The sequence below is a fragment of the Microtus oregoni genome, unplaced genomic scaffold, assembly GCF_018167655.1.
Source record: "Microtus oregoni isolate MIOR12 unplaced genomic scaffold, Mior012 000082F_ref0000272, whole genome shotgun sequence".
Classification (NCBI taxonomy): domain Eukaryota; kingdom Metazoa; phylum Chordata; class Mammalia; order Rodentia; family Cricetidae; genus Microtus; species Microtus oregoni.
The window spans coordinates 2010042-2036955 of NW_024544542.1; the positions used below are offsets into that span (position 1 = coordinate 2010042).

Here is a 26914-nt window from a genome sequence, read left to right on the forward strand (position 1 = left end):
CAAACTCAAACCCTGGCATCTTAAGCATTAAAAATAGATAGAATAGAATAGAATAGAATAGATTGAAATAGAAATAGAAATAGAAATAGAGCTTGTTTAATGAAAAATATACCTAATAATTTTGATCCACTGTCCAGTTAGTATTCTCAGACTGTAAAAACTCAGTGAGTTAAGCAGCCACTAAATTGAACCTTCGAAAAATATTGTGTGTTAAATTGTTATTGATTTCTACTGTGTGGCTTTGACCCTTAAGTTACTTCAGCAACTGTTCTCAAGAACAGGAGTTAGTCATTCCAGGAAATGAATCAGTTTCTCCAAAGGGCTGTGATCTTAAATTCAATAATAGCTATACTAGAAACTGACAAGAGCAAGTCTATAATAAGACAGGATTGATGCCTACCAACATTCCTCTTGTACTAACTAGTTCTCCTTTTTGTTTCCTATATTTGCACGGAGACCTTTGTTGTGTAGACATATAAGTGTTTCTGTAAAGCTCACATGAAAATGTTTAGTAGAAATACAGTAAAAGTGGCTTTTAATGCAATAACCTCTTCTATCCTCAATTGTGTCCTTACTGATATAGTCCAAGTAACATAGACAGCTGAATTCAATGACCTCATCTCCTTTAAAAAAATCACATTCCTGATTGTTTAATGAGAGTTTCTTTGCTTGTGGAAATAAGCCTTATTCAAGTATTTTTTTATATAAAATTTTGCTGATGATGCAATCCACATAATTACTACATACGCATTCTAAAATACTTCATTTCAAAAGATTATCTTAGAGTTTGATGCAGGCAGAAGCACTTATGAAGAAGCAGAGTCTTGCCTTAGTCCTCACCGCCAGGGCTATTAGTGTAGTGTCTTCATTTTTGGACCTCTCTGTCAGGAAGTCTGAGCTAGATGTCGTCAAAGTCTCAGCAGTCCTGTGTCTGTGTCTCTGTACATACTTCCATCTTAGTTAGCATACTTGTTTTAGGGGGAACGTTAGGCAGCAATTTTTAAAGAGGCAAGGAAACAGTGGAACTCTGAAACTAGCAGAAAGCGATCCTTTAGTGTTAAAGAAAATCTGGGTTCTATGTAGTGGTTTCTATGCTTTTCTTGTGCTTGGTACAGGCCACACAAAGCAAAGACCTTGCTTTCACTCCCTGATGACGTATCACAGGCTACAGTGGTATCTCCTCTTCACTCTCAAGCACGGTTGACAAACATGTATCAAAAGACTAGGGATATGGTTGAGTGAGAAAAGGCCTAGTCTCACAAGTCTGATGACATGAATTTGATCCCTAGAACCCATATAAAAATCTAGATATGGGATGCACATCTAATTTCAACATGCCAACAGCTAGACAAAGACAGGAGAATCAATGGAAGCTCTTGGTCTAACTGGTTCAGTGTGTGCTGCACAGCAGATACAACAAGAGCCAAATAACCTGTGCCTTAAAGGTAGGCGAGAACTGACCCCTGGAAACCGCCCTCTGACTTTAACCTGTACCTTCTACATTGTGCATCTGCTCGCTCAGTCTCGTTCTCACACTCTCCCTCTGTCTCTCTCTTCCCCCCACACACAATTAATTAATTAAAATATCTTAAAGTGATTCTTGAACTCAAAATTCTATCAACAATATCGTTTACCCAGCACACTGGTTCTTAGCAACATCTCTGTCGCATCTTTATACTTTTAACTATGGACATTATTTTTCTAGTTACATGAACACACATATTCACTTATGTATATAATTTGTGACCAATTCCTTAATAGATGCTAATTAGTGAACACATGTGGTTTGAATTTTCCGACTGCTTTCTATGCCCTTTCCCCCTCTGTAGTTGTAGTAATATGGGGCGGCAGGGCTGCGTCCCCCACACCCGGCTGCCCACATGGCTAGCTTATGCTCCGAAATAACAACACACAAACTGCGTTCCCAGAACCCCTGCCGCCTGCTCGGCTAGCTTATGCCCCAAAATAATTACACAGACACTGTATTCTTTTAAGCACTGCTTGGCCCTTTAGCTCTAGCACTTACAGGCTAATTCTCACATCCCGATCAACCCATCTCTAATAATCTGTGAGAACCGGTCTTACCGGGAAGATTCTAGCCTAGTCCATCCTGGGTCGGAGCTTCATGCCCGGAGCGGGGCATGGCGTCTCTCTCCGGCGTCTGCTCCGGAGAGAGCTGTGGAGTCTCTGACCTCACTTCCTCTTCCTCCCAGCATTTTGTTCTGTTTACTCCTCCCACCTATCCTCTAACCAATAAAATGGGCCAGGGCAGTGCCTTTATTAGCCAATGACCTTCCTCCATCATGTAGTTGTCAGTTCCTACTATTGCAGTCATAGAACAGAGTACACGGTGGGCTGTTTTCACTTGATCTGAGTAGTTCACTCACAACAGTGAATTTGATGGCAAACTATGATGTGCTCCATAGTAATTCTGATATCTTCCCTCTGATGTCACTGATTTCTTACATGTTCAACTCCAACGGTTTCTGTCAACGAAGCCTTTATTATTGTACATATATTAAATCTTAAACTTTCCTCGAACAACCTACATAGGAAGTATTAACACTTGAGACTGGGTAAAGAGATGGCTGACTTGGCTGAGTTCCTGCTTCACAAGCATAACGGCCTGTGTTAAATCCAGAATATATGAAAAAACTGCTGGCTCAGTGCTATGTGCTTATAATCCCAACTCCGGGGAAACCAACGTGCATGCCCCCAGGGTTCACTTATCAAGCAATCCGCTTACTTTGCAGACTTGCTGCTGTGAGAAATCCTGTCTTAAGAGAAAGTGGGCGGTGCCTCCGGCATGTGCACACACTGGTACACAAACACACACCATGGAATTATCTAAAGTTTCCTGTGCGTTCCACTGTTTTTACAGAATTAGGGTCCAGCCTTATTTCCTCTGAATAAATCATCATTCCACACCTATTCCCCTCCTCATCCACCTCCTCAGAACATTGCTTATCATCCATGTCCTCCTGTTACATGCTCTGTTTGTTTCACTGAAAATGAGGACTTCTGTCCATAGATACCACTTCAGTTTCCTCAGAACACACTACCTCACAGATTAGAGCATTCGTCAACCATTTTCATAGCTTTTGGACTCTGGCTCTTACTTCCCTACTACTGGATTGATTCTTAGAAAGGACATGCGACTCCTTTGCACCAAATCCCACCGTTGTATTCCATACATCAATGCCTAGCTCTTTATCTATTGCTCCCCTGCCTCCCCATTTACCTATGTTATCTTTGGGGAATGGCATTTTAATGCATACTTGGTCATGGACTCTATGACACCCTAACCACAATTGCAAGTTTTTCTCAGTGCACGGTACTCTATTCTACAGTAGAGCAACAGTCTTAGTAGAGGTTTGGAATTTCATTCAAATGTTGATCAGTTAGTGCGCTGGCACACTGGCATCCTTAATTTTCATCACACATTTTCTCCATGGCTACTTTATCTACCAAAATGCTACCTGCCACTTTCTAGTTGGTTTATGTTGGATAACATTGCCATTGTCATTTTCACCCCTGCCTAAAAATTCAGAATGAGATGCCATTGGTCACCGAATACTGTTTATTCTTTTTGTGGTAAATTTCCAAATAAACACAGTAGTGTCCGATTTCAGTCCTTCATGTCTTGTGCCTATCTTACTGCACAGTATTCTAGATTGCCTCCTTGCTTGTACCTTACAAAAGTCTGTGTATTCACTCTCCTTAAATGGAGCAGAATTAATGTTATAGATGCCTGGAGATTTTTACAGCTTCATGTCTTTTTTAAGAAAAATAAAATTCAAAGCTATAAAAGTAAAATAATTGATTGTTTTAAAAAGTAAAGTCTGGTGTGGTGGCGCACAACTGTAAATTCTGCACTCTAGGTGGGAGCAGGAGGCTTAGGTGTTCAAGGCTGCTCTCCTTGATATTTAGAGAGTTCACGGGCACCCTGTTATCCATCAGATGACTGACCCTGTCTCAAAACTAAAACAAAATAAATCAAAATCTAGAGTACAAGCAATGAATGCGAAGAAAAGTGGGTATGTAGATAGTTAGAAAATACACTACGGAAACATTTGAAACCCCTGAACCTATTTCTCTTGACATCTCTATAGACACTTTCAGATTCACTTGCAAATCAATGCTGGTGGTGAAACTGGTTTTTTCTCCTACCTCAGACTGCTTCTAGGAACTCAGCACTGAAGAGGCCCACTCTATGACCCCAGGATCTTTGCTCATAGAGTACCTTCCTCAATTTTGGCTTCCAAAGTATGCAGCTTCAACAACTCAAAACATAGTAAAAAACTCGGATCTTAAACATAACCTTTTGAAGCCAGGAGATCTGAGTTTAATTCCTGTGTTAGTTCAGTTCCTCTAATTGGATCATAATATATTTCAGAGACTCAGTTTTCTAAATGAAATGGCTGCTCCGTTGGGCCATTATATGTGATAATGTATGTAAATGTTTGACTGACAGTCACATAATTATCTACTTTTTCTTCTAACACCATCAAGTTTTTTTTTCATACCACAGTCTATCATAGAGAATTACTGTTGCTTTCCTTAATATTTAGTCTCTTGTTCTGTGGATTTTCTCAAGGATTATGGTTACCCTCTGCCCATTATTTTTTATGTTTGAATTAAATAATAATAATATGGCAATATATTATATATAATATATAATATATTATATTAACAAATTTACTATAATTATTATTTAATTCAAATATATTTGTCACAATAACTCATCATGAAATCACTTAGTTTAAACATGAAGTTAAGTATTATAGAATAACTCCTACCTATACCCCTCATCTTCCCATTATAGACATAAATATTGAATGAAATATGAATTGAAAAATATCTACCACAAAATAAAAACAAGTCTGATGGAGGAAGGTCATTGGTTAATTGGAGGAGCGGAAGGACCTCCCGCAACACAAGTCAATATCTAAACTTGTAAAAGAGCTAGGAAGCATACAGCCACAGTTACACAAACTTACTGGAATAGGATAGCAGCCTGGAAGATAGAGTCAGAGAACACGGACAGAAAAAATTGGGACTGGAGGCTGAGCGATCATCCAACTCAGAACAATCAGGCAGGAAAGTACACTGAGAACTGTGTGTGAACTGAAGACCTTCCCCACAAAATAGCTGCTACTTCAAATAAGGGGAAAAAGCCTCAATTCTGTCTTCTGGAAGTAAAATTGCCAGGCATTTTATGCTTTGAATTTAATCCCCTACTAGGTGGGTCAAATAGAATATAAATGTTAGTCAAGGAGAAAAGGGATAACCAGAATCTATAAATAAGAAAATTACCTTCTTGTAAGAAGGTAGACATGGAGGAAAAAGAACCTGGCCATAATAAAGAAAGATCTATTTAGCAATCCTGAGGAGAAATTAGAAAAAAAGAAGGGGCAATATTTTAGGGACCATAATGACAAATTTTCTGAATTGATCAAACCATGAAGCCTCTAGGTAAGAAGTCAGCTTCATACCTAACCAACAAATAAATCAACTTTGTACCTAATACTAACACAATAACACAAGAGCAGCACCAAGAAATCTTTACATTTACCAGGAAGAAAGAACTATTTGGAAAAGAAAGACCATCATACTGATCACACTGAAGACTTGCCCACATAATGTCAGAAAGGCTCGTAAAGTAAACTACTTAGTAAACTACTAAGAAAAATATGCTCCACAGTTTAGTCTTTGCTCTTTTTTTTAAGCAAAACTCCATTTAACTTACAAATTAATATTGAGTAAACTCCACGTTAATTGTGAGTAAAGGAAAATAATAGAAAAAGCAACCAGCTTCATAAAAATACTAAAATTTCTTCTCACAAAGAAAGGTCAGAGCAAGGAGAAAAATATACCCGGAAACAATGGGCAATTAGTAGCACTGAAGACAAGTAATTAATGGAGGACCCTGATTTTATTTCCAGTGAATTTGCATTCTACGTTTTGGCAAATTGTGGGACTTGCTTCCTTGAACCTCAGCTTCCTCATTGGATAAAATGAAATGATAATACTTATCATAAAGACGAAGACCAATATTGCTTGAAATAAGAGGTGCCAAAGTTCCTGCCTGGCACGTGAGAGAGTGAAATCATGTCTTAGACCTCAGGTTAAATCCCGCTTTTATAAATCCACTAGGTGTCTCTACCCTATGAATTAATAGGATTGGACCAGATGTGTGCTCATCTGCTAAATCACCTTTCTAAGAGTCCAGTCTCTTTCTTCTATGTGCAGATTTCACTTTCTGTGCATCTTCTCTAGTTTTGTCGTATTGTCGTTACCAATATATAGTCTCAGCTCCTGCAGTTTCTGACTACTGTGCTTTTCAACTTGTGTATCTCTGTGCCATCCCCACCATCTTCCAGAGTGCTAGTGCTTGCTCCTGACAGCTAACAGACTGCATTCAACTGGATTAAACTTGTTGAGTGAAGGAGCGAATGAATGAAAAGATATTAAATAGCCTGTTACTTTGTGATGGAAAGGAAGTGAGAGTTAAGTGGCTTTTACTGTGTGACAATGCTTCAGTGTCTTGGGAGTTAATTTCTAAAACCTGTTGCTAACTAAATGTCAAGATTCATACATTTAAAAATTAAATTTTTCCTCTAAAGAAGTTTACCTGATACTTATTTTTAACTCCTTTTTGACTTTCAGCACATTGATTTTTTTTTTATGAAAGTGGTAAATATTGTGAATTAGTAGTTACAGTAGTGACCGTCTTTGAAGAGAATCAATCTGTAGTTAGTGGTGATGGGAAAAGGTGCCATGATGTACAAGTCTGTGTTGTTACGTGTAATAATATATAACCAAATGTTTGCAGATGTAGGTGACATTCCTAGTAGAGATTAAAAGTGAAGGGCGAACCGATTAGAATTGATAACATGGTATTTTCATTATCTTGCATATTGGCCAATTCTAATATCTGTTGGCATTAGTCAAATGCTGCTGCTATGAGTGAAGCTGCAAGACATTAATTTCCAATTTATTTATGAAACAACATTGTTCATGACCAATAATATTCAAAAATCAAGGTCAAGACATATGAATCATTAGTTCATAAATGAAAGCTCTTGCTTGAAGTATATGTGGTGGTTCATATCAGTCATCTCAGCACTGAGGGGCCATGAAGAGGGATTATTGTAAACTCAAGGCCAGCATCCACTATAGTAAGGCACTGTTTTGATGTATCCAGAATGAACAATATAAAGTAAACTTACATTAAAAGCCAAAATGCCAATTATTTTACATTATACTTTTGTTTAAACTATAGTTTTCAGTTCCTTTAAAATTAATCAAGGTAATTTTCTCAAGATAATGATGCCAGTTCTTCCCCCATAAACCCCTTGGCCACAGCTGATGTTTGATTTCCTTCCATTCTTAGCTGTGTTTCTCTGTAGTAGTTTATCTGTCAGATCGTTCCTTTCTATCTGCTGGAAATGTGCTCAGCACTTCTGAAAACTTGCAGCCTAAAAGCAATCCTCTAACTGCAAGTTTCAGGTCCCCCGGAAAAACATTGAGTCACCTCACCTATTTGAGTCATATGCTGACCTCTTGGGCCAGATTCTGGGAACCAATCCATGAACTTCCATAACTTCCTGACCAATACGCAGGAAGCCAGATGAAATCAGTACAGCTTTGTTGCTTGTCATTTTTATCAAAACTATATTAAAGACACTACTAAGGACAGCCAAAGTAGATTTTCACCACATTCCCAAGTCTTGGTTTAAAATCTCAAGTTACCTGTAGTTAAGGTTTCAGATGACGCAGCCCAGAGACCATGGTGGAATGCAACTCTGCTTATTGCATGGCACTCAGAGTCTGTGCACCCTGGGAAAACTGTGTAAATACAACTATGTTAGCCTTTCAAAACATTCACAGAAATTGGGAATAACATTAAATATTCTCTTTGTCATATGTTTATTACAATGTTTTGAAAAATACTTCAGAATTCCTGAAAACAAAGTATAAATCTATTGCTAATGTTTTAAAACCTATGCGTTAGACGCTGTACCAGTACAAGCTAGAAGTTATAAGCATTAAAGTTGTATATGTTTCTCTCTGAAGTTTAGAGTTTTTTGACTTAAAAATTACACTCATTAAACATATTTGTTGAATAAAAGAAGGTAGTATTAGCTTGGCTGTTGTGGCTCACACGTTTAATCCCAACACTCAGGGGTAGAGACAGGCAAATCTCTGTGAGTTCGGGGCCAGCATAATCTGCAGATTGAGTTCCTGGACAGCCAAGGATACACAGAGAACTCCTGTCTTAAAAAACAAGACAAAACAAAAAACAAAAGAAGCAAATAAACAAAGGATGATACCTGGGTCAGTCCAATACAGTCAATAACCTATCTCTATAATACTAGTGTCTATGAACCATAGAGTCCATCAAATAAAGGGGGCCTTTTAGGAGCTTAAATTTTTATGCAGCCTTTATGATTATGCCTTTTTGCATTGATATACCATTTGGGGAAACAGAGTGTGTTCACATCAAATAAATAGCATGTTCCTAAATAATGATTTTCTTTAAGTAACCAGAAGAGAAGGGAAAACTCTTAATTCGCAGATGCTACCTAAATTTTCATCACTGAATCATGTTTTCTAAGTGTCTTGGGAGCACATTCTATTCACAACCTCGGTGGATGTCATAGCTGCTTCTCCATGTGTCTAATACTTAACTGAGGTGCATTTAAGAAGTAGAGTTTGCAGAGCACTCTGATATTATCCCATAAGTAGATTTATATTATTGAGTTTTTGAAACTTTTGTGTAATTCTACAGTATCTTAAATGTATACCCAAACACCAGTGCATCTTAAGGTTGTTTAATATGTATTTCTAAAGCTAAAACTTGGCACCATTTGTTGCTACATTTCCCCTGGTTCTGAAAAGGAAGATACATCTCCATGGTGCCAACAGAAATCACATCTTAAGTTCCAATTAAAATGTGACTTTTTTAACTCCAAAGCTCCATGTGACCATTTAGCCATCTGTTGGGTGACACAACCCCACTGATTTGAACCCAGATAATTATGACTGGAGGAACAGTGCAGAGAAAAGTTCAGCTCGGGATCCAGTGGAGAATGACTGTTAATTATGAAGAGATAATTACTAAGAGTTTAGCTCACATGGAGGGGGAGAAATAGCAAATTTCTGGTGTAGGTATAAATCACACACACACAAACACACACAGAAGCATTTGTCTCATCTCAATTTTTTCTTCTTTTTCTCTTTCTTTCTTTCTTTTTTTTGGTCTTTCAAAACAGAGTTTCTCTGTAGCTTTAGAGCCTGTCCTGGAACTAGCTCTTGTAGACCAGGCTGGCCTCAAACTCACAGAGATTCACCTGCCTCCTGAGTGCTGGAGTTAAAGGCGTGCGCCACCACTGCCCAGCTACATTTGTCTACATTTTAATCAATGCCAGAAATATTCCTTTAAGATACATGCACCACATAGTATGTCTACTAAAATCACAGTCACCAGGAGAGGTGCTGTTTTCTACAAATTCTTCCTTAGAGTCTTTGCACTTTGGTCGTGACTCATTTACCACATGAAAACATTTGTACTTATAACCAGTGTTAGGAATAAGGGAGAGAAACCTAATCTTTGCCATTGTTAGAATATGAATAAAGCCCTTAGCATATTCTAAAGTAACATTACCACTAGAGAAGAAAACCTGGAATGGGTCCTCAGCTGTTAAGTTTGACGACAGAAGGGAGGAGAGGACTCAGGGTACCATTGTGCCCTCACGTAATACCACAGAATATTAGATTTATTTTCTTCTCACCTTCTTGATATGAATAACTGAGCTGGGAAATAAATAAAAGGCAAATCATCAAGAAAAAATCAAGCCAATGGTTTTTACCTTAGCTATATTGTCATTAGGTGAGGTATCCCTGAACGATGTAGTAGATACAGACCTTTACTATGGTCTCAACAATGTTAGAATCAAAGGCCTCTATGGCTTATTAGTTCGTGAGGAGCCTCCTAAGCCTTCACTGCAGCCATGAAATGAAGCCCAACTGCTTGGTTCATGTGAAGTAATTGAGTGGCCCTCTGGATACAGTAACACTAAAAATTTGTGACTTTAGATTGTGGCAGAACGTAGCCTTCAGGAATTAGTGGAGAAGTGTAAGCGAAGGATTTAAATCACCCCAAAATAAAGATGCTAGAGAAGTCCAAATGTATTCCTTGTTCAGAAACAGAATGAGGTTAGCTGCAATGATGTATCTTCCAGTTTGTATTTGCTCACCAGAATTATCAGGTGAAAATAATTCTTTACTATAAAGTATTTACAATTTGCCATCATACATGTTTGAATCCCGGGGAATCTGTATGATTAATGGAGATGGACAAGTTATGCATTCTCTCCAAGCTTTGGTTTGGCTTTCTCTAAAGAATGAATAATGTAAATACTTTTTCTTGAAGACTGGAAAGTTAGATGATGAATCTAAGCTATGTTATGTTATATTAAGTTATGTTAATCCCAAGTTCCCAGTAGGAATTATTATTGAGAGTCATCTCAGAATTATATTCACATGACATAGGATTCTGCTTAGAAACACACATAGATTATACATTTGAGACTTGAGGATCTTAAAAAACATCTCACATTGCAAATTGCTAATTCACTTTTCTCTTCTGTCCAACGATCTTGAATAAATTTGGATTATAGTATAAATTTAGGCTGACTTCTATCTGCTTATTTTTGAATTAGCACGTCAGTTTGCAGATAAGGTTTTTATTTCATTAACCATTAATTATTTAGAAGTGCTAATTGCAATACAATGTGAAAGAAAGAATGGTGAACTGAAATCCAGGAAGCCTAACTTTTAAAAGTAGGTGTTTGTCCTAGGGCGAATTGATCTATCTGGCTTCCAGTTTCTTCAGACTTCCGAGGAAAACAAACTATGCCTGTGACTTTGTCCCAAAGGCCATCAATGGCTGTCACATAAGTAGGGCAGATAAAAAAAAAATCTATTTGTGATCAATTTTGTGTCTGTAGGTCTGTATCTATCTACACTCATTAGAAGAGAGTATGATTGCTTTTGTTTTGAAGTTAATTTTCTCCCCAAGTCTGAGACTTTTAGTTGTCAGGTAACCTTAAAAGAACAACTTGTTCCACTCAGGTAGAACTCTTTCCTTGTGCCTGACCAGACCAGTCATACATGTGGGAAAGGCCCTCAATCCCCATGACTTTCTCAAAAGAACATGATGTAAGTTCTTATGAAATACAGCTTTACTCTCAGAGTGAAAGCTACAGCTCTGGCTTAGTTCTTTGAATTTCTTTTAAATTAAAGAACAGAAAGAATTTCTATGGAATAATTTCAAATAAAAATATTTCTTGTACTTTCTGTTCTTGTTCAACAAACTTTTACAAGAAATAAAACAACACATATTTAAGAAACTTGAATGCTCATTAGTAAAATTCAATCAACTTACTGAATTTTATAACTTTTTATATCCAATTTGGAATAAAGATACCCAACAAAGAGAACTTTAAAGATGACAAGAAACAGAGGTATGTAAGTCTGTACCCTGTGTGATTGCTACTGATTGGATTAAGAAAAGGAGGATTGCTGGTATGTAACTGAGTTTATCAGTTCCATTCCTGGGACCAGACAAAAGTCTAATAATGCAGATAGACCTTTGTGAACTCATAACCCCCAATTGAATAACACCAGCTACAAGCCAAATAATTTATTTTTTTCATAATAGAATGCACTTTCTTCCACCTTCTACTATAACTTTACCTTAAAGGAAATTCTGCAGGCAGCAAAACGCATGAGGTTTTCATACGGTCTAGATTCTATTGTTTTGCCAGGCAGTGGTCATAATTTGATCGGAGACTGATTTTATTGTTCAATGTATATTTGACACTGTGCTACATTTTGTTTGCCATACTTGAAGTAGACAGTGAAATGAAACAATACAAGTTTTGTAATGAACTTTTCGCCTCGGTTTGCCTCATTTGACCCTCTCTGTTCTCGAAGCAAAAGCCTGGCATAATTTTCCTCAGAAACACATCGATCATTGCCCCCTACTGTTTCAGTATCTCTCTCGTCTCTGTATTTTAGAAAAGTGACTTTTTGAACCTTATGGTTCTTTATTGTCAGATGTCTAGCCAACATTCCAGACAGCACACAGGAAGGATCAGAAGAGAAACCCTGGGGCCACCCCTCCTTCTGACCCAGCGAGTATGATCTGGAAGTGGGAACAGCAAGGAAGTAGCTGAAAAAAACCCAAAATTTCCCTTCTAGGTCATACAGCATAAGAGCTGTTCTATTTCAATACCGCAGAAATTTCTTCCTCTATATGTTAAAACACTGTGGACTCTATAGCTGTTCTAGAGTACTATTTCAGATGTGAGCTTTGTGTCTCAATTTTCTAAAGCACATTTTACATGGAAAAGTCAATAAAATGGAACCTATACAATAGAGGCATGTTCACGTTTGTAGACAAAGTGAAAAAGGTCTGAACCATATGAGAGATTTCTAACCAATAATACCCATGTGAGGCTAGCAAGATTGTTCTGTAGTTAAAAACTTACACTCAAGACTTGAGTTCAAACCCCTGGATCCACAATGCATAAGAAAATCCACTTCTGGAAGTTATCTTCTGACTTCCATGTGCTTCCTGGCACTCACACACGTGGGCTTCAACATACACAATGATATTTTTAATCCAAAAATAAGTAAATAGTCATATAAATTTTGTGCTGAGGCTTTGAAATCCCTGAAGAGTCATGCTGAAATGCATGCTAGGCTTCCAGGATACGTATTTTTTCAATTTCCCAATATTTTATTATTATCTCTGTGACTTAATTTTCATGTGGTTTTTTAATCTATCATTTGCTTATCTTAATTAAAAATGTGCTATATCATTAAGCATTTCATCTTTCACTTAGATGCTTTTGCATATAATTATGTGAAAGAAGAATAGAAAACTTTTTAATGATTATAATAAATGATCTGCAGAGTTGCCCACATTTTATAATTAGCTTAGTTAGGCTATTAATTAATTTCTGTGTAGCCTATGTAGAAGATATATTTCCAACATGTGCCTATAAAATTATTACTATAAACTCATATTTAAAAAATAAGGGAAAACATGGATTTAAACATACAGGAAATAATCTCACACACTCAAAAAAAACCTTGGGTAGACAGAAATCATTGTGTGGCTGGCTGTGTTATCTTGTATTTAAGTAAGGTAGGAAATGTTCTAGGTGTATTAACCATATATATTCTTCATAAAATAGAACCTCAGTAAGCATTTGCACTATTCCCATTACAATTGTTTGGCTTACGGGCAGGGCGTGGTAACAAACATCCATGATTACATTTTTCTGATAAGGAGATGGGAGGTATAGACAGGAGATAACCATGGAAGCTCCTGGACCAGCTAGCCTGGAAAACACAGTGATAATAACAGAACTTCTCAATCAAGGTGGAAGATGAAGACCAATATCTGAGGTGATCCTGTGGCCTCCATGTACATGATGCTCACACACATACACACACACACACACACACACACACACACTCATGTGCGCACACTTTTTTTTTTAAAAACAAATCAGATTCTTTGGCATGGTGTGGTGTCAGGTTTTTGTTATTGTTTCTTTGTTTTGTGACAGCGCTGTTGGTTGTTTTTGTTCTGTCAATTTTTGTGCATTGTCATGTTCATAAAAGGATTAAATGGGCATGTTTATTTGCAAACTATGGTCAGCAGTCTTGCCATTGCCTGTTCATACTCCAAGGCAATGATTCCGGATAAGTACTTGTGGCCACGGAGGCACAGGAATGAATGGCGTGTCTGTGTAGCAGCTGTAGCTCTAACCTCTAACTAGCTCTCATTTTCCATCTTTACGATTTTCATTTCCTCTACTGCAATAGATTCTCCTGCCCATGTTGGTGGTCTTCTGAGCTCTTCTGACATGTGGTCTGTTAATGATACTGTTAATAATTTTTCATATTCTTTCTCTCTTCTTTTTTAGTCTCGACCTATCCCTTCCCACCTTACTTCAGCAGTTGCAGAGAGTATCTTGGCTTCAGCCTGTGAAAGCGAGAGTAGAAATGCTGCCAAGAGGATGCGTCTGGATAAAGCCCAGGTACTGAGGAGTGTGGAGGAGTGCAGACTCGGATTGGAAAAATGCAATGCTCTGCTGATCCATTCATACCAAACCAAAAAATCTGTGGTGGAAAGAGGGCAATAGCAAAACTGAATTAAGCTTCCTGTACCAATTTAATGACTGACTAAGAGGTTCTGGCTGATTGGTTATCATATTATTCAAATTTACCTTGCCGTATATCACCGTGACTCAAATATGTTCATTTGTAATGAAAATGAACCTACCTTCAGTGCTGTCTGGTCTGTACTGTCATATACTTCTACACTGCTGGGGGGGGGGGGGTTACTATACTACCAATGACAATAGATTGTGCTGATGATAATCGAAGTACAGATAATTTCTGAAAGATTAGAAAATCTTAAATGGGGACCTAATCTAATGGATATCCATGTCCTAAATTTACTCTTCTTAATTAAATATCTGAGAACTCTATTCTTGAGGCTTGAAGTGTGTGGTGCAGTGGGTGCATATTTGGTACACTGTTCACCAGCGCTTTTCTTCGTAGCTCTTTTAGTTCTGTATTTTTCTGTCTTTCCTTCCTACCCACACAATAGACTTCTCTTCCTCTACTGTCATCCTTTCTTAATTATCCACAGTAAATTATCTAAATTATACTGTGTTACATTATAAGCTACCTACAAAGGCTTGCTTTATTCTGACTTTTTAAATTTTATACAGTGGGTCCTTCACACTTACTGCAGCTGAGATGATTGTAGAGTAAATTGCTAGTTCAATAGTTTTTCTCAAGCATGCAAAAAGAGCCTTCTATTTCAAGATTAGAATATCTTTTAGATGCTTCAGAATGGCATTATTTTATGTACTGATTATTATAAAATATTATGTATTTATAGTCCAAAATTGCAAAAAATGAAGCCTATGGCTAAACAAAATGTAGTATCAATGTTCGATAAAAACTATTTGAAAATGCCAATTTTGGAATTATTAATGGTGATATCAGTATATATTTGTATGCCCAACTCTTCAGTTTGGATGATTTATCATCTTTATATTGGTGAAATTTATCATAATTTAGGCTACAGTACTATACACATTGCCATCTGGTTAGCTTGTGTATTTGTAGAATAACCAAACTCACTTTGCTTCTCATATCTCCCAATAACTGATTGACAGCCAGCTAGGTCATATCTGTGTGCTTCAGTCTCCTAATGAGAAAAAATATTTGCAACAGTCCTAATTCTCAAGAGTTGACACAAGCACCTTAAAAAAAGAGGACTCATGATACATCCTAAGCATTTTTTCTGGTAGCAAAATAAGCAGCAATGAGGTCGACCTAGAAGGTTCTCCTATCTAGGTCCTTTTTCGTTATCTCAGTAGCAGTGAAGCTAGAGATAACCACCAATAGTTTAATGTCTGATGTAGTAATCTCTTGTCAGACTAAGTCCATTTGAGAAAAGATCTTAATTCTAAAAACTAAAATGTTCAAATTCTAGAATTAAAAGGACTTTCCTGCTTGACGAACAGTGACACGCAGCACCTACTGACTCTGGAATATATTTGCACTCTGTAGTAAGCTGTAAAAGAGATAAAGACATATATTGAACTCAGAGTTGTTGTGATGGTTTGGTAAGTCTTTATATAGCTAAGTGTCTATGCACCATATGCTTGGTTATCTCGAGCGGTAGAAATGCCACACTCACCTCGCTAGTCATTTACTGTTAATATTTGTGCTGTCACTGTTAAAGGTCGTTACATAAGACTAGTGCTTGTTTTCTTAGAGCACCCACCAATTAAAGAAAAACTACCAGCAATATTTAGGGATGAGATTGCCTGCTACTGTTCCTTAGACTGGGATGGGCAGGTACCAGTGACCCCTTGACTCTGCTCTCAGATTTTCAATTCTATTTTTCTTTGTTTGCTAGAACATGGTGATTGTATCATGAAAAGTTGACTACTTTGAAATAGAAATATATACATTTAGTAGTCTCAAGATGGATGTAATTCTTGCCTAAATAGGTTTACAAGTCTTAAGATGCATGTAATAAGTAAGAAACCAATGTATTAAATTACATCTTATGAGTTGAGAAGATGGCTCAGACAGTAAGCACTTGCCTTTTATGCATTAGTACCTCGTTTCAATCCCTATAACCTACAAACAAAGCAACAGGAAAACCCTGGGCATAGTGGCAGGTACTGGTAGCTACAAAGCTGGAGAGGCAAGATAGAACGGACCCTGGTGCTCTCTTGCCACACAGTCTAACCTACCTGGTGAGTTCCATACCAGTGAGAGACTGCGTCAAGAGGAAAGTAGCTAGCACGAAGAAATGATTTCCAAGGTGTCCTCTGATATCCTGCTTCATATACATACCCACATGAAACTGAATGAATAAATTGTATTTTATAGTTTTTTTGTAAATCATTTAGACACTATACAAATACAAAACCCTATTAAACTAGTAGTAATATTCACATAAACATAAAGTGTAGGTCTAGACAGTATGAAGACTGATGCGAGGTGAAACTGCATGAAAGCAGTCAGCTATGTGTCTCAGCTCTCAGAGGGCACATTGAAGTCATTGTGACCCTAAAATAATGCAAGTAACCCAAGAAAGGGCCAGAGCCTGGTTTCATGCCCTGAATCCTAGGACAACACATAGAATTAGCATTTCACAAATTTTAAACCATTTATTCTTATGACAAGTTCTGTAGGTCTCATCTGAGATGCCACACGAAGACTTCTATGGCATCATTCTCCTCCCTCCTTTCTGTTGACAGCATCACTCCGATGTTGGATCCAAATCTTTGTCTAATTATGGGCTCTTGGCATTGAAACCATGCTTTCTTCATGTACCTGTAACCTGGCTCACAATGCTTAGAATTTGCCCATGGTTTAGAGGTTTTTCATCAGCAGCTGACGGAAGTAAAAGCATAAAATTTCAAAACCTGAAAGGTCAAATTCTGTTTTTGTGTTAAGCCTCACCCTGACCCTTAGTTGCCACTGGCTGGCCACATAGTGAGCTCTAATTATGTATGTTCTTCATCGTTTATGATGTTTGATGAGTTAATTGGATTTTATGGAGCTGTTTGATCGATGAACATGAAAGATGTTATGGATGTACTAAATTCTTTCTTTCAAATGTCCATTTCATAAAATCTATGCAGCACAGGCCTGAAGCCAGCCAGTGGCAAGGTCAGAACTGAGAGCTTCATCAGACATCAGAGTTCATGGAACTGAAGGGAATCACTATGCACACCAGGATATATGCAGGGTTTCTGTCTTGCATACGAAAATATGGAATTTGTTCATGATTAAAAAGAAATCCTCCCTCGTTTTGGTACTGGAAAAAAAATACATGAGCAATGTCAGACTTCACTTTTTCATCTCTGACAGTGAAAATTTGGAACGAGAGTTTCCTGTGTCTCTCTTGCTTGTTCTCCATTCTTTATCATTCTGAGTTTCTGCTGTAGTTTAGGGTTTTGGTTGTTTGTCTGTTTTGCTTTTCGATTTTTTTTTCCTTTAAAACAAAGTCTCACTCTGTAGCCCAGGCTGGCCCCAATTGTTTGGTGATATTTTGGGTTATAGACAAGTCCCACCAGAAATACGCTTAGATGTTATCTAGGTTATAATGCATTTAAGAAGATAAACTGGGGCAAAAAGGGACAGAGTGACACCAGATCCTAGCTGGCTGCTTATTTCTTGTTTATGTCAAATTTTTGTGATTTTTTGAGGAGTATCACACATTTTGTCCACATGCTTGATCACTGATTAATATTAAGAGTTTGGAAATGATGTTTTTTTTTAATTTATAGCTTCCATTCTTCGAATTGCATTCATTGATAGTTCTAAAGAAGAGTTCACCTAAAACCAAACGGTCGGGGGGCTACCCCCCACCCCAAAGCATTCTCGAGTCTCCTGTCCTTGAAGGAGAAAGTGGTGAGCACCGGGGGATACCCCTTTGTGCAGTTACTGAGAAAAGTGGGGAAAGGATGCATGAAAGGGATGTAGCACCTGTCATTCGATTCAAGAACCCAGTCGGTGGGACTGGCCTGTTGCTTAATTACTTTGATCTAATCAAAAGTGAGGGAAGAGAATAATAAAATGCTGATTTTCTCCTAAGTTAAAACAAATTATTGTCAGATATCCTGCTTGAATTTATGGGCTCAAGGCTTAGAAATATCTATAAAGTCCACAGTTCCTTATTGTATTTTTTTTAACATAACCATGATGCATTTACTGAAGTCTACATTTCTTCATGATTTCTCCCTTGCTCCGCTAGGGCGCTAGTGAGTGGACCTGTTAGTAGAAGACATGCCATTATGGATGCAAACACTAAAACTGTAGCTGTACATGAAGAGAATTTTCATACGTTTTATTTTGTCTTTGATACATTTGAAAACTATCAAAAACACTGACTGAGACAATTTTGTCTTTTTAAAATCCCCACCCCCGTGTGTATACATGGTGTGCCTATGAGTATGTATGTGCATTTATGTCTGTGTCAAGACACATGCGTGGAGATCAGAGGACAACTTCACCTTCTACCTTGCTCGAGAATAACTTCTCTTTGTTATCCACCTTCACATATGCCAGGTTAGGAGTCCCATGGGACTTGGGAGAGGTTCTTGTCTCCTCCCCCTTATTCTGATTTGGGAGTTCTGGTAGTACAGATGCAAAAGCTCTCGGCTTTCTCTGATTTTGTATGGGTTCTGAGAATCAGGTGCTCATGTTTCCAGGAAAATGTTCTACCCACTGAGTCACTAGCCTCGTGGAACAGATTTTGAGCTAAGAAGCCTCTTCATCATGTCTACAGTTTTAATTCCTTAAGACGATAAGCTTGACCACACATTGAATTGAAAGCTATATTTTCAGTAAATTTTATTATTTAACTACAAACTGTTGTAGTAACGGAGATATGACTTGAAACCTATTTTCTAAGTTTGCCAGTGCCTATCTCTTTGTCACTATTCCTGGATCTTAAGTATGCTCCTAGCATTTTCCTTTCTTACTGCCAATATTTTGGAGAAAGATTTATGTTTTCAAATCATTTAATATGTTTCAACATTGCTCCTCTATGTATAGGATAAAATATATTAAATAAGGAAAACAAAGCCCCATTGAGGGTAACTGTAAAATATTCCTTGTTTTATATTTTATGATAATTTTGGGCTCTATATGTTACAGTATATGTTGCCAGACAATGATGTCCTCATTAATAAGGATATTAATAGCAGACACATAAAAGGATACAGCATTGTCTGAGACATCTTAGACATATGGCCAAGGAAATTGTCATATTTTATAAACCTGGATAAACCAATATTTAGAGACACTGTAAAAATTTCCCAGTGTATTAGACTTGTTTGGGAAGACACTCACTCTTTAAGATAGCCATCTTGTGCTTGATGATAATACTGACTTAAAATTTTTAAGGTATTTTTCAGTAATATAGCATGAATTTTGACAATTTGAAAAATTAATAAGGAAATGTTTACTAAAAATTCTATTCCCCATTTTATAGCACACTTGCTTCTTACAATTTTTATTAATTAAAATTTTTTATTCATTTTACATCCCAAACACATTTTCCCCTCTCTCTTCTTCCCCCATTTCCTCCCACCTCTTACAGTTTGATAGACAAAAACTTCTAAATATTATGAGCATTACACTATGACTTCCATTTCCTCTGCTTTCTGAGGATTTACTCTTTTACCATTAATCTTGTTAGGACTATTGGAAATTTTCCTATTGCTTCATGAATTCCTTTTCATTGACTACTAGGAGCATATTCTACTTATCCTAATACAAATTTCACATACAAACATCATCTTGCCTATCATTTCTAGGATAATTCCGAGTAGCAGCATTCATAATAAATAAATAAATAATTTTTTTAAAAAAATGAAAAGAATCCCCAAGGCTCTTAAAAGTCTCGATGAACAGAAGATCCATATCCTTGTAATTTTTCCTTTTAAAATCTGATATAAAGCCAAATTTAGTATAAATTAACTAAAGTCATAATAATGGAATATTATCCTCCAATATTTATATTAACAATGGCTTAAAAGAGAGTAGTAATAGTGATAAAAGAGTATCTCCGTATGTAGATGTGTGGACACTGGAAAACCGGAAGGAATGACGAGGTCAGCAGGTGCCTGCTTCTCTAAGTCACATTCATGAGAATGAAGAAACTAAACTGTCCTCTACAAGTGCCAACTTGATGGGTCGGTGACACAATTCCCAAAAGATGGTAACTTTCCAGGCAAAATGATGCAATAGTCTCTTCATTTACACAGGTGACAGACCTGAGACAGTCTAATACGTATGTGAATGAAGACACTAACACCTTTGATTGTTCCTAACAATCAGTTTAAGTTTTGTCTCCACACATTCACAATGTGCTCTCTGGCTATTTGCATACATCTCTGGGCAGACTCCAGGTTGGTTCCTCTAGGCCTGGTAGACCTTAACTTCTACAAATACATATTTGCCATTGTGTTTTAAAAACTGAGTTTGTTATTCACATTTCACGACAGTTGAGGGAAATAATGTCAATGGTGCTCTGAACCAATTCTGCAGAGAAAAATATTTGACTGCAATGCTGTTTCCATTGTGTAAACAGACTAACTGCGTCGCTAATATTCTGTAGGGTTAGCCTGATAATGGCTAGACTCAAATATCAGTGAGTTCAGCTGGTGTCCACAATTGAGAACTTTTGTACGGGAAGTTTTTAAAACTTTCTGGTTTTTCTATTTATTTGAACTACTCTTTCTGTAAATATTAAATTATCTGACTTAGTAAGGATTGGTTGATGAAAATTCTTTCTAAATTCATCCTAAAATAATTTATTTGGTAAATTTGCATTATTTTCTGATAGGCAAGTTTAGCCAATATAGAAAGGAGGAAAAGTTTCCCAAGAAGCCATTAACATAGCTTTTCCTGACCTTGTTAACTGCTTTATAATATTGGATTTTTAATTCTGGAAAACTATTAAGCTGTCAGTGCAACTCTCACATTGAAACTATATGAGGCATCATTTTTCATTAAGAGACTCTCGTTCTATTGAAGATCGGTGAGGTGCAGATGGTACACTGTGTAGATGGACTGTTGGAGACACTGAGGTAGAGTCCTGTGAAGTCTTTCTGGGTACTTGGAAGGGTCTCAAGAGGAGGGACTGTTTCAGCTAGATCTTAAGAAGAGGAGATATTGACAGCAGTAAACCTTCCAGATGTATTCTTGACATGAAGAGCATTTCCAAACAATAGATGTCATTTGATACCTAAAACAATAGTCTCCATAAAAGAAGCTCAGGGTGTGTGTGTGTGTGTTCACTTGTGCCACGTGTATATACAATACACATGCATGTGTGTGGAGGTAAGGGGCTAACATAGGGTTCCTTCCTCAACTGCTCTCCGTCCTATTTTTTGAGGCAGGGTCTCTCTCTGAGCCTGGAGCTCATCACTTGGCTAGACTGGCTGACTAGCAAGCCCTGGGGGTCCACTTGTCTCTGCCTCTCCAGCACTAGAAATGCAGGTATGTGCTACTACAGTTGGCTTTTACACTGATGCTAGGGATCAAAGTGAGGTCTAGATGCTTGTGCGTCAAGCACTCCATCAACTGAGGCATTTCTCTGACCTCAACTTGATATTTTTGGAAAGAAATGGTAGGACATGGAGCTGGATGGCAGGATTCTGCTGTGCTCTGCAAAATAACGCACACACCAAGGGCTTGCCAGAGAGAAGTGCTGACGGAGAAGACTTTGCATGTCTGGAGAGTTTCACAAGCAGGTGTGTAATAAGATGCCATCCATAAAACCTTGGGGAAGCTGAGTTTCTCGCAGTGTGGAGGTGCCTCTTATGATGTGTTTTGCTAGGATGTGGCTATATTTTAATTACAATTTGGTATATATGCCTAAAATAATTATGGAAGTTCAATTGCAACAAAATAATCATAGAGATCATGTCTGTCACTGATAAATAGACACAATAAACACAAGTAATATTGAAATGCCATTTATTTATTATCACAACCTAGCTCAGGTAATTCAGAATATATCAAATAATATATGTTCATATAGTTACATTCAAAATTGCCTTTCTATCTTAAAGATATTTTATATCAAAAAGTAGTTATTACAGTCTTACTAAATTAATTAGATGATTTTTATCATTTTCAAGAAGTGAAGGTAAATTTATTTCTGTTTGGAGTATGTCATTATTTCACTCATTTTCTTCTTACATAAATTTAACTTAAATAAATAAGTTATTTCATTCACTTTTTTCTCACACACACCAATCTATATGTGTCTCAGGGATAATGTAGCCCTATAGTTCTGTCTGTAGACAGTAGTGTGAGGCACAAGTAGGATGAACTGATTCTCTCTTGGGCAGGTAGGACAATGGGAAGCTCAGCAGCTTGGCTTATTGTGTGTGACCTTTCTGAACCCTTTGGGAATCTGAACAGAAATCCCACTCTGTGATGATTTGATTTCTCCATCACTTGCCTACTTTATTGTTTTTTGTCCCGGACTCATGTAAAATATTCACATATTTAAATAGAAGATTGCACTTTTAATTTTTAGGCTTGTCTTTAGCTTATGATGTTATCAATTGCAAGGTGGTAGATGGTGCCTACAGGATGAATAGGTAGGTTGAATTCAGACACAGAATTCAGCATAGCATATTGATATGCTTTTGCTGTCAAAGCCAGGAAAACATACAGCTGACTCGTTCTCCGTGAACAAGGTGGTTTTTTCATGCTGTTTTAAAACGGCTATTTTTAGGCTTTGCCAAGAAATGATGAGTCTGGTGTATCTGGTTTGCAACAAATGAATTCATTTTTATCTTGTAATTTGCCCATTCCTTGTTCTATCATTTCCCCTTAATTTATATACTTTACGAGCCATTAGTAATTGAAAAGGATCCATATTGCATATATTGGGAAAACTGTACTGAAGTCACACATCTGTTATGAAGTTAAGGGATATCAAAGCTCAGAAAATTGGATATTATTTTCCAAAGAAAGAGATTTTGTTATTCTTGACACCACATATGAAGTATATACAAGGACTCTAGCAGACTCAGGAAATACAGAGTTTACAGGAAGTCAGTCTTATATTGAGACTTGAATGGACATTGCTTGGACTTTAAAGGAGCTGAAGAGTAGTCCTACTTAACAATTATATTCCTTGTCAGTCTTTCTATGTACTGTTGTCTCGTGGTTACTAGTTCAGCTGTGTACCATTGGAGCATCTGCAGTAGGCTCAGGGGCTGCAGACGAGGTAACCGAACACACCATCTTCTAAAGAGTGTACCAAGCAGGCGTCTGTTTTAGTTGGTGGTCTTCACATGGACTCCTTCTCATTATGGTGTGGGAGGCTGACGGTCTTCATACAGCAGTTTTGTTTTTCTTTTTACTAGTCCATTAATAAGCTTCTGAAGTTCCCAGCATCAGGAAGCTCATCTTTATAGTCCCCTCAATGCCCTCTACCTTGTCAGCAATAATTCTGAGGGGAAAAAATGACTTGCCTTAGTCATCACAGTGACTCCTACACTTCTACGTGGCACCAGCATTATCCCTCACTCAAACTCCAGAAGGGAGACTTGTGGAAAACCACTGCTCAGTGTGTTAGGGTTCTGTGGGAAGTTTTCTGCTATTGTTACCGGCAACATCAGCAGGAAGAAAAGGCCAGGCGTCAGATTTCTTTTGTAGATCAACCAGCTCCCGAGTAATTTTCCGTTCCTATTGTAAAATTTCTGGGCTCTTTTATTTAAGAAAATGAGGTGGGTCCTTCTGGCACCTGCAAAAACATGGCAGGGACTGACATACTTCTTTGTCTCTAACGTTTGTGTTTTCTAACTCCTTTATGAAAAATCTAAGCATCATTTAATAGATATGATAGTTCTGATTTCTGGATAGAGACCAGAAAGTCAAAGATGAAAATGAGCTACAGTTAAACCTAAGTATAAAATATCTCAATGTGAGCAAAAACTTCATATGTTCAAGAAAAGAAAATCCTCATGTAATTCAAGTAACCAGACATGAAACTTCTCTGTAAAAACATCATTCTTTTGGCCAATTAGTTATTTGAAGAGAGAATAGGAAAAAAGAGGACAGAAAGACTGTCTTCAGCTGACATATAGAGAAGGCAGAAGAGTAAGGTAACCTGATCAAAGCCCTTAGAAATCAAATAGGAGGAGGTGGGAGTTTCAAGATGTCCTGTGAGTCTCTATATGGGCATGCAACTCAGAGGTTGCTAACATGTTCCCAGAAAGAGGAGCTCTTTGGGCTTTGGAGGTTTATGGTTTTTTTTTAAGAGACATTTGCTCTGCAAACCTTAGCAGTCTGAGTGTGATCCCCAGAATCCATGTGAAAACTCTGAACATGATAGCCCACACCTGTAATCCCACAACATCTAAGGGGAGTTGTATGGTAGAGGGGCCAGCCCACGTGGAGTATGAAGCCCAGCAGCCAGGCACCTGCCTCAGCACAGTGGAAGGAAAACACAGCTTCCTGAAATAGTCCTCTGACTTTCACAAAGACAGCATGGCATTTGCATGTCTGTCCATACACATACACACACACACACACACACACACACACACACACACACACACATTAAACATACAATGGACACACACAGGCATCATGGCTCATGCACAGCTGTGCTCATTCTCTCTCTCTCACACACACACACACACACACATCACACGTACCATGGCCACACATAGGCAGCATGGCAATGCATACCTGTGCTCATTTATATACACACATCACACATTCCATGGGCACAAAGGCCTGTGTACACACACACACACACACACACACACACACACACACACACACCATCACGCATACTATTGGCACACATAGGGATCATGACACATGCTTCAGTCATTAACAAAACATAATTATAACAACAACATTAAACATAAATGTATAATATATAGATTAAAACCAACTTATTTTTATGAAAATAACATTCGTAAAAAGTGTTAGTTTTTAGCTTAGATTTTGCTTCCTTTACCCTCTCTTTTTTTTTGTCTTCATTCCTCTCTTCTTTCCCTTTTTCCTACCTTGTCAGAGATTCATTCATTGCTTTTGCTTTTGTTACTGGAAAGGTAGTTTTCATTTAATAGGATAAAAAAAGACATATCCAGTGCAGAAGATTCATGCCCCTTCTGATTTGGGAGTAATGTTCCAAAAAATAGAGAAAGCTTCATAAATTTCAGCTCTCAGCATGCAAGAATTTGAATGTTACTATGAGTGCAGAACTCTAAAGGCCACATTAGTTTAATTCAATTGCATCATTATTCCATTAATTACTGCCTATGAAGCCAGTTTGCAAAGTCCAATGAGGCTTTCAAGTTATCCTTAAGACTGTCCTATTGTCTGTGAATTTTCTTAACTTTCACCTCGAGTCAGTTTCTAAAATGCAAGTTCCTTTCTATACTTATAGTGAAATAGCACTTAGTGATTATTCATATTCTAGTGGCCGCATCTGTCAAACATTTCATATGCCCGGGTCCAGACTTCAGTTCTACTGTCTTTACCTTTCAGTATTGTTTTCAATTAACGTTAAAACAAAAACAAAACAAAATCAACCAGCAAACCAACCAACCATACCCATGAAAAGTCAGAGCATTAGACAGCATCATACTTAATTGAGAGTTCAAGTTCATTTGCACGTATATTCCTGTATTTAGGTTTATCAGACACAGGTAATATGTATTGCTATTGTTTCTTACAACTCAGAGTTGCAGAGGTAAAATAGAAGTGTCTCTTGGCTGTGCCTGGTTTCTGTCTTTCTGAGTGACATTGATGGGTTGAGGGAGTTTGAATATGAGCTTAACTAACTCTTCCATCAGCAGATCTACTTTCTTTCCAGCCGTTCACAACCCTGCCCCACACCTGGCCTTTATTATATATTCACCTCATGGTGTATCTGTTGAAGATGCACCCCCCCCATGAGGCACTGGTACGCACACTGAATTCACCTCACTATATAACGCTGAACACAATGTATTTTAGAACTTGACACATGTCCCGCTACACCGTAATGGCTTCCAGGTATCTCGGAATAGTGTTTGACTCTGATTTTTATCATTCTCTGGGATTAAAACAGCCTTGCCTACTTATCATTCTGAGACCCAAAGAAGCCCAGTTTCATATTAGAATGAGGATAGGCATTTAATAATAATTATATGTTGGCTAGATGTGGCATAACAAATAGTCAGTCTTAAAAGAGACTTTGCACAAACATCAACATTGCCCAAGCCCAAGAATGGTACCATGCAGCCAGTCAGTTATCCATATTGATGCTGCAGTTTCAAATGCCAGGACACAGCCTAGTGAACATCACTTTAGCAACAAATAAGGAAAAATACAAACACAGTATTGTGGAAGCAAGAGTATGAGCACGGAGTAGACTAAGAATCCCTCAGCATTTAGTTTTTGGCCCCTGTTGCTTTTCACTGCTCTGCTAGAGAAATAAGCCAGATATTAGGTTTCTGACAAAGCAATTATGGGGAGGCGTAGATGCAGGGAGCTGACCTGACATTTGCCCCTTGATAGTTGTCATAGCAGTGGGCTGAATATAGCAGTTTGATATAAGCGCAGGCCATGGAGCATGTTCTACACCAAATGCAGCACATTAGAGCATCAATATACAGGGATAGAGATGAAGCCTCATCGCAGCCATCTTTTTTCTTTAGTTCTGATCAAATGCTTCAAATACACATTCCACGAAAGTGCCCCTTTTAAAAGCAATGATGATTTTGTGTCCTTGAAGGACTAGCAGCATGTATACCACTAG

At 37.6% G+C, this 26914-nt stretch overlaps 1 protein-coding gene across 6 annotated transcripts in view; it reads left to right on the top strand.

Moving 5' to 3' along the window:
* Positions 1–26914, top strand: part of LOC121441864 (nucleolar protein 4) — a 356406-nt gene that overhangs the window by 279067 nt on the left and 50425 nt on the right. For all 6 annotated transcript variants that reach the window (XM_041643194.1, XM_041643188.1, XM_041643189.1 and 3 more), the window contains one exon: positions 14010–14123. In XM_041643194.1, coding sequence (XP_041499128.1) covers positions 14010–14123 — 114 coding nt within the window. The remainder of the gene's footprint in view (positions 1–14009; positions 14124–26914) is intronic.